Source organism: Rutidosis leptorrhynchoides, chromosome 5 (genome assembly GCF_046630445.1).
Source record: "Rutidosis leptorrhynchoides isolate AG116_Rl617_1_P2 chromosome 5, CSIRO_AGI_Rlap_v1, whole genome shotgun sequence".
NCBI lineage: Eukaryota > Viridiplantae > Streptophyta > Magnoliopsida > Asterales > Asteraceae > Rutidosis > Rutidosis leptorrhynchoides.
Window position 1 is genome coordinate 316,112,102 of NC_092337.1, and position 9,116 is coordinate 316,121,217.

The 9,116-nt window shown below is 34.9% G+C and overlaps 2 protein-coding genes across 2 annotated transcripts; one reads left to right on the forward strand and one right to left on the reverse strand.

Annotated features, from left to right (window-relative positions):
• Positions 1-372: 372 nt before the first annotated feature.
• LOC139847004 (G-type lectin S-receptor-like serine/threonine-protein kinase At2g19130) lies at positions 373-2,973 on the forward strand. The gene has a single exon (XM_071836601.1). It carries the CDS (start codon positions 401-403, stop codon positions 2,792-2,794), a length of 2,394 nt encoding a protein of 797 aa, XP_071692702.1. The 5' UTR covers positions 373-400; the 3' UTR covers positions 2,795-2,973.
• Positions 2,974-3,460: 487 nt separating this feature from the next.
• On the reverse strand, positions 3,461-5,705 carry LOC139847006 (uncharacterized). Its single transcript, XM_071836603.1, has 3 exons — positions 4,730-5,705; positions 4,490-4,636; positions 3,461-4,173 (listed from the first exon to the last, which is right to left on the reverse strand). The coding sequence occupies exons 1-3, from the start codon at positions 5,640-5,642 to the stop codon at positions 3,614-3,616; spliced, it is 1,620 nt and encodes a 539-aa protein (XP_071692704.1). The 5' UTR covers positions 5,643-5,705; the 3' UTR covers positions 3,461-3,613.
• Positions 5,706-9,116: the final 3,411 nt, after the last annotated feature.

Here is a 9,116-nt window from a genome sequence, read left to right on the forward strand (position 1 = left end):
CCTTTATAAATAATTAATATCTTTATTAGAGCAAACTGGAGGATGATAAGAGGCTTAGAAGCTAAATTCATTTAATGTTACATTGTCCCGTACAGATATTCCTTGAGAAAATAATCAGTTGAAGTTCCACATTCTAAAAATGTTGACTTTGAATTATTATTAATTAATGGTGGAATATATATGAGCTTTCAATACTCCACTTAAAAGTTTTCCATAAGGACTTGGAAAGGAACAAGCATTACTCCAAATTATATTGACTTGGCTTCTCAAGCGGGTTTCGCAAGTTAGAATGTTATTTTCGTTCTAAACTGGCATTCAATCGTGCTTAATTCTCATCTCTATAAGACATGTTACTTGTACTACCATATTTTTCATTCCTCGTCCAAATTTTATATCAGTTATGTGCCTCAAAACAAGTAACATTTTAATGAAGTATTTGCTCATCATATGTTTCTTTCTCTTTATTTCTCTCTCACATGCAAGTTCAATTATATCCGCGAACCTCTCTTTATCTGGAAACCAAACAATCGTATCCAAACGCGAAAACTTCGCGTTGGGTTTCTTTAAAGCCGGTAACTCTTCGAATTATTACGTAGGCATATGGTATAATAAAGTTTCTACCACTCCTCCTACCGTAGTTTGGGTAGCAAACAGAGAATCACCAATCTTTGATATATTCAATTCCGAGTTAAAAATCTTACATGGAAATTTAGTTCTCTTAAACGAGTCGAAGCACCAAATTTGGTCGACAAATGTCACTACCAATTCAAATTCTGCAGCTGCTGTTCTTCAAGATGATGGGAATTTAGTTTTGACAGACGGGTCAAACACGGTTGACCCGGTTTGGCAAAGTTTTGACAACCCGGTTCACACATGGTTACCAGGTGCTAAACTGGTTTACAATCACAAAAAGAAAAAAGCCCAGCGTCTTACTTCATGGAGAAGCCATGAAGATCCCGGTGTCGGAATGTTTTCGTTGGAGCCGGTCCCGTCTGGTAACGAGTATATAAGCTTGTGGAATGGGTCCCAACAATATTGGACAAGTGGGCCCTGGAATGGGCATATATTTAGCTCTGTACCTGAAATGAGGTTGAATTATATTTATAATTTCAGCTTCGTTTCGAAAGAGAACGAGAGTTATTTCACTTATTCTGTGTATGATCCTAACATAATATCTAGATTTGTAATGGATGTTTCTGGGCAAATTCAGCAACTATCATGGTTGGATAATAGCAAGCAGTGGAATTTGTTTTGGGCTCAACCGAGAACACAGTGCGAGACGTATGCGTATTGTGGGGCGTTTGGTACTTGCAGGTTGACTGAATTGCCGTTTTGTAGTTGCGTGCCGGGTTTCAAGCCTAAATCCGAGAACGATTGGAATCAGGATGTTTTTAATAGTGGGTGTGTGAGAATAACGAATATCGAATGCGGAAGTAGCAACGTAACGTTGGATTTTTTCATGCTTAAAGTCAAGAGTCTGCCTCTAAATAGCTCGGTGGTGGTTGGCGGTGGTGGAGAATGTCGTACGTCCTGTTTGAGAGATTGTTCGTGTAATGCTTACTCTTTTGTTGATAACAAGTGTTCTGTTTGGTATGGAGATATTTTGAATCTTTCCGAAGACGTTAATGGGAATGCAATTTTCGTTAAAGTTTCTTCGAAAGATCTTCCACGTCGTATTCATAAAGTTAAAAACGAGGTCAAGATGGGTGTTGTCGTAGGGTCCGTCTCAGGCGTGGTATTAATTGTCGGTCTATTTTTGCTTATAATTTATAAGAAAAATAGGATATTTGTCACGAAAACGAAAATGGAAGGATTATTGGTGTCGTTTGTGTATAGAGATTTACAAATAGCTACGAAAAATTTCACCGAGAAACTAGGAGGGGGCGGTTTTGGTTCGGTTTTCAAGGGGGTATTGCGTGATTCGTCCGTTGTGGCAGTAAAAAAACTTGAAAGTGTTAGCCAAGGAGATAAGCAGTTTAGGAGTGAAGTAAGCACGATAGGGACGATTCAACACGTTAATCTTGTACGTCTTCGTGGGTTCTGTGCACAAGGGAGCGATAAGTTGTTGGTGTATGATTACATGCCAAACGGTTCGTTAAGTTCTCATATTTTTAATGAAAATCCGTTAAACTGGAAAACAAGGTATGAGATTGCACTCGGAGTTGCACGAGGGCTGGTTTATCTTCACGAGAAGTGTAGAGACTGTATAATTCATTGTGACATAAAGCCAGAAAACATCCTTTTGGACGCGGATTTTTGTCCAAAAATTGCGGATTTTGGCCTTGCAAAGCTCGTGGGTCGAGACTTCAGTCGAGTTTTAACGACAATGAGAGGGACACGTGGGTATCTAGCTCCGGAATGGTTATCGGGGGTGGCAGTCACACCCAAAGCAGATGTTTATAGCTACGGAATGATGCTTTTTGAATTAGTATATGGTAAACGGAACGCAGAGCAGTCAGAAAATGTAAGTACATTTTTCCCTAGTTTGGTCACTAAAGTTCTTATGGTAGGAGGCGATATACTTAGCGTACTAGACAGTAGGTTAAAGAATGAAGCTAGTGTTGAAGAAGTCACAAAAATATGCAAAGTTGCGTGTTGGTGTATCCAAGATGAGGAAGATAGTAGGCCGAGTATGAGTATGGTTGAACAGATTCTCGAAGGGGTGTTGGATGTGAATATGCCTCCGATACCACATTCTGTTATGTTATTTCTTGATAACACGGAGGACATCGTTTTCTTTACCGAGTCTTCTTCAAATGGGAGTTCAGAGAATGTGTCAAATGGTGATCCTTAGTCATAATATGATTACATCTTTTTGAATATTGTTTTTCTATTTTCTTCGCACTATACAATGCAATGTATATACAATGTAATGTATAGTCACTTTCTTTCTAAAACAATGTTGACTTTTCGGAGTCAACTGAATAATTCTTGTAAAAAATGCATAATATACTACACTACTCAAATTAAGCATTTGATGTTTTGTGATTGAACTTAGTTCTAAACGACAATAACATGTAATTTTTGAGAAGTGTTTTGGATACAATAATTCTAAAGAGAATAACAAAATAAATGAAGGTGTTAAATGGTTAAGAATTAAGATACTACTTCGACTCTTAATTCTTCATCACACAACGATTTAGTATCGTTGGTTTTTTCGAATGTCATTAGCAAACGCATTGGTGAACGATTAAACAACATTGAGAGTCAGCAATTTAATCATTTTTTCCACAGCACCTCATTACCGTGAAGATATTTAGTTATCTACCAATGAGGTTCGAAACTACTCATGGCAATGTCACTTAAACAAACAAGGTTGTAATCTCATCACAATCCAAAACAAATACTTTGTATATCTATAAACATGCTCATTTAGCTTTACTATGCATCATCCTTTATATCACGGCTCGCGTAATGCAGAACTGATAACAACAAAGCAGAGGAATTTCTCAACGCTTAGTTTCTAACGACACAATTATATCAAATATATATCAAACTTAAAATCCAAACAACAATACAGCAATGAAAATGTGCATATCACGCGATAAACAAATCAAATCCAAAATCCATAACAGAAAATAAACCCACAAATCAAACTCTTTGTTCTTCCATCTCAAACAGCTTTCAGCAACCCTTCACTATGAGTTCTTCGCATCGCAAGATCAGTACTCAAGCTCACAACTTTACTACTCACATCACCAAACTGATGCCTATCATGCATCCCCTTGACCCCACTCGGAGGCAGCCTTACATGCCGTCCTCTACCCACCGGTTGACTCTTCCTACCATGAGTTGACTTTTTCGATTCCGACCTCAACCCACGGTCAATTTGATGTGCAGAAATACCAAGTCGGGCAGCTCGGTCAGACGAGTCTTTCATGGCACCAGTTTTAATCGATTGCCGGTTATAGTAGGCCAGATGAGGAAGAAGGCCAAGAAGGAACTTTTTGAGTTGCTCGTCTCCGATGTTTTTCTGTGCAGGGTTGCCCTCGAGACTAATAGCTTGTAACGAGTTGTAATTAGCAGCCAGCTGTCCCAGGTTTTTTGTTGTTGATAGCTTGTTGAAACGCAAATCTAGTACGTTCAGTTTCAAGAGACGATGTAGACCTTCCACCTCACTTATTTTGTTTCCCGCCAAGTATAGTTCTTTAAGTGATGAACACGATGCCAGACCTTGTAACAACAACAAATTATATCCAGTTTAATTCAAGCAACTAAATCAGTATTAGAATATACTTACTTCGTCCAGAAATAACTGTTCAGTTTGACTTTTGAAGATTTTTCAACTTTGACTTTTTGTTTGTGTTATATAATATTCGAAGAAAATTATATCATCGAAAACACGATTAAAACCTAGTCCATTCATATGAATTTCATCAAATATTATATAAAGCAAACAATAATATTTAATGTCAAAGTTGTGAAATAAAGAAAGACGATTATTTTGGGACGCATGGATAAAATTATAAAATGAAAGAATAATACACACCATGCCCGATTCTGAGAATCCGATTGTAGCTAAGATCAAGTACACGTAATCTCGTGAGCTCTCGAAGGCCTTCAATGGTGGAGATACTGTTCTTTGATAAATTCAAAATATGGAGTCCTCGAGGAAGTGCACCCGCAGTTATTCTCACTAAAAGACATAATAATATTATTAATTAATATCATCAACATACCAAACTATCAGATAAATAGAATATTGAAGCACAAAGAAAAGAATTTAAACCTATCGAATTTCCAGACAAGTTAAGTGCTTTAAGGCTCGAAAAAGCACTCAGAAACGGGATCACAACTAACCCATGGTTTGCAAGCTGCGCTGACGTGGCAGAAGCATTTAAAGACGATATGTATCTTTTAGCAGCATCCATACCCATAATCGATTTAGCATCGTTTTTTACAGATGCCACAGGATCGAAAATAGCATCGTTAACATCATTTTGCTCAAGGTCATCAAAATCGTCTTCCAATGAAGAAGAATGTTGAAGATCCATAACCCATTTCTCGATACGTTTAATCTTGAAATCCTCATTAGGCAATTGCTCCCACTGACAATCAGAATAATCTTCTTGGACATTTTTACCCTTCAGTTCATCAACCGCAGGGACAATCCAGTCTTTTGCCGAACCCTCGTAATCGTACGCATCATCACCCTCACCATCAGCTTTATCAACATGATGTTCAGTAACATTTTCTATTTCCGATTTATCGTTCGACCTTGAATCTAACTCATTTAACTCCTCAGAAGATCGAGATTGATGAATTACATTATCATGACCCGAATTCAAGTAGGGCAAAGAGTTCGATTTCACGATATTGTGCAGGGTGCCAGGTGTACGGCTACTAGAACCACCCGTACACGCACCAGAAAACCGAGTCTCCGAATTTTCACCGAATTCCTTATCAGATTGTTGCAGGTGATCGGGGGATAAATCTGATGCAATATTAACCATATTTGAACTTATCTGAGGAGAAAGAGAAGTTTGTGCTTTATGATACTCGTCTCCACTATTATTACCATGCGAAGAAGACGATTGATCGCCAGGTGTCATTTCCTGATAACGTGCTAGGCCGCTTCCTAAAGACACACTCTTTCTCATTCTTCGTATTTCGTGTGCGTGTTCACTATCAGTGTCGTTCATGCTTTTAAGTCCTTCCGATTTCCAATCTTGACCGATCGAAGATGGAGATTGATTGATTTCGTTAGGTTTCGGAACTTTAGAAAAGAAGGGATCGTTTTTAGGTTTAGTTGTGTTGTAATCTTCTAATGTTTTTTGCATTGCTTCGGTAGGCAACTGAACGGTTTTCTGCATATGAAAAGATGAAATGGTCAATCACAACGGGTATAAATCTAATCAAGAAGTAGTAATTTAACGCTTTGAAATGGCTCGATCAGGGCTACGATTATATCTCTAATGAATCAAAGGGTAGATTCACAATTGGGATACAAAGGTTATACAAATTGGGATACAAAGTATTAGGGTCAAGCCATTCCAACCCATTTGGATCTGCAACACAAACCGCCCATTTTCCCACCTTCAGACCACACATTTCATTTGGTCAAAAAAGATTAGCAAGCTCACCTTTGGTTTCTGAGGATTAGTAGGTGAATGGAAGCATGAGAATCTAAACATTCTGGCCAAACAAGCTGAGTTGACTCACTTATAACTGACTTTCAAAAGTAACTTGACGACAAACTCACTAATCAACTACATCTAGATGATTGAAAATATAAAAACAAATGTATAGCTCAATCAATACAAACTTGTGAACAAAAAATAGTTTTGATCTTAGCCGTAATCAAGTGATAATCCGACTGAAACGCGACGCAATCTCCATATATGTGATGATCTTGATCTTCTCAAAACGCAAAGTAGAATCACTCCTTCATTATTATCACCCACCACGTGTTTAGTGGTGCGAGAACAGTTTAAATTTGTTGTATCTGCCAGACTGAAACAACTCCTGTGGGTCCTATTGGATCCCAGTTTTTGACATGCGTTAGAGACAAATGCCTATCAAAAATATATAAGCAATTGAGGTAAGATTAACTAACAAAAAAACAGCAATTACGGAGTCGTAGTGAGCAGATACAGATCAAAGTTACTTGAACAAAGATTCGAAATGTTTGACCAATAGTCAAACATAATAAAACATTCATAACACACTAAACATACCAAACAATATGAGAAACTGCCATTTATGGCCCATCATTAATCCAAAACTTATACAAGGTTTAAATGTGTATGAACTTATGCTTGCATATGTAATGCATATACGCACATAATATGTCCGAAAACTATGTTTCAATACACATACACACACATATAATTAAAGCAAAGGTTGAGCTGAATAATATGAAATCCTTTAAAATAATCATCATACATGTTAAATAATGAATTCCTTAACATAAATCAATATTTTCAGAATAAATAAATAACAGTAATAATAATTTTAATTATGATTCAGAGATCGTTAATATAACACAAGCAATTACACAAATCCAATAGAAACTAGTCAAATACACAATATACGTATGGATAGAAGCAGGTAATGTTGAAAATTGATATAAACAGATGAATAACAATAAGTTTATCGTTTTGTATTGAAATTGTGGATAAAAATACCGTAATGGGCAATAGCACAGTAACCTAAAACACACAATTATAAATCAGAAATAGATAATTAGATAGTATAAGACAATAAACAATCTAATAATTGAATATAAACAAAGAAGACCTAAAAACTAACCTCTTTAAAGCCAGATTTGTTGTGAAGAAAATTATCCAATTTCGTTTGAAATTGGGGCTGATTTTGATGTTATATGATAACAGAACAGAAAGTAAAAAGACTAGGGAAGAAAGGCGTTGGATCGAAAATATTGGAGATTATATTTATCGACTTTTTAAATTTTATATTATATTATATTATATTATTAATATTAATATTATCCTCCTACCAACTATAAGTGTCCACATTTAACCTTTAAACTCTTTGTTTGTTAACTTTAGCCGTTATTTGTGTTTTATAATATTTGATAAAATTTATATAAATGATTCCGGGTTTAAACGGATTTCATTTTATACAATTTTCATCAAATAATATATAACTCAAATAAAAATATTTACGGTTAAAATTGAAAAAAAAAATTCAAAAATTAAATGTGAACAGTTATATAGTGAGACGAAATGAGTATTATATAATTAAATAAAAAAATTATGATTTAGGATGAATATTATATATATTGTTATTATTATTATCGTTACATTATTATATTATGTAATAGCATGTAATAATATAAATAAATTAAGAATTTTGTTTAAAACAACTCTTAAGGTACGTTAAAGTGCAAAGTTTTAGGTCGAGTTTTCATTCATTATTCAACGCTTTTTTTATGATCTACATATTATGTTAAATGATTAGTGTTGAACCATTCTGAAACATTATCTTAATCATTAAACACTCAAATTTTCTATTATATACTCATTATATCATATTAAGAACACTTAAGAAATATACTAAAATTTTTATTCGTGTAAAATATTGATGTGATCATTTTATTCAATTCATATTGTTAATTCAAAATGATATCATAAAACTTATTTTTATTTAGGACCAAATTTATATAGAAATTTGGAATATTCAAATTACGAAGCATTCAACGTAAATCATTCAGAAACACACCCTTAAATTATTATCCGTTACTTCAATGAAACGAATAATCACTCGTATATAACTTTCATGCACATTAATGATAACATCTAAGATATCGTTAGACAAATTCATAAATAAAAAAAATATATATTACGATTAATATATTACGATTAATACGAATAATATGATGAAAAGGGAAGTTTGGTAATGGTTGGCTGATATTTGTGTACATATGGACGGCGGTCGATAAATGAGTTTGTTTTGATGTTACGAAGATTCTACGCTATTATTTGTGATCATCCAACATTAACGTCCTTATCAAACTCAAAATATCTAGGATGCTTCCATATTCTACCTATTATTTTATTTGGCGAAATATTTACAGTAAATTACACTCCCTAATAGATTAGAAGTAGGTTTGAGCCAGTGCGTTGCACGACAACCTAAAACACCATTTTAAAATAGGTTTTACTTTATACTAAGTAATTGCAGCGGTCTATATTAATCTTGTTATGACAATTTGTCTAGCGCACCCACACCAGCAGAAGCGAGGATATAATTTGTTTGAGACAAACTTGCGAGAAATAATAGAAAGCAAATAAAGTACTACGTAACTGATAACACGACAATTTAACGTGGTTCGGCAAAACCCTGCCTACGTCCACCCCAATAGTTCCCATTAATTTTATAATATAAAAGATCCCGGTACAAGAAAAAATACACTATGAGTTAACCCAAACCCAAACCCCTTAGATTTTAGGATAAAATCTAAGTTTCTCGTACACCCTTTTACACTTCTTATAAGACTAAACTCTTAACCTCACAAATAAACACATTCCGTTAATAAACCCTATCAACTATGTTTTTTTCATTTGTGACTTGATCCCTTTCTACGGATCACTTGATCCTTTCTTGGATACCATTCACGTTCTCTGCTCATCACATATATATACTTGAAACCA

Excerpts from the sequence above, each read along its gene's own strand:
- LOC139847004 (XM_071836601.1), top strand. The coding sequence starts at position 401 with ATGTGCCTCAAAACAAGTAACATTTTAATGAAGTATTTGCTCATCATA.
- LOC139847006 (XM_071836603.1), bottom strand. The coding sequence starts at position 5,642 with ATGAACGACACTGATAGTGAACACGCACACGAAATACGAAGAATGAGA. Across the intron at positions 4,637-4,729 it reads CTTGTCTGGAAATTCGATAG|TGAGAATAACTGCGGGTGCA; the intron begins GTTTAAATTCTT and ends TATGTCTTTTAG. Across the intron at positions 4,174-4,489 it reads GATTCTCAGAATCGGGCATG|GTCTGGCATCGTGTTCATCA; the intron begins GTGTGTATTATT and ends TGTTGTTACAAG.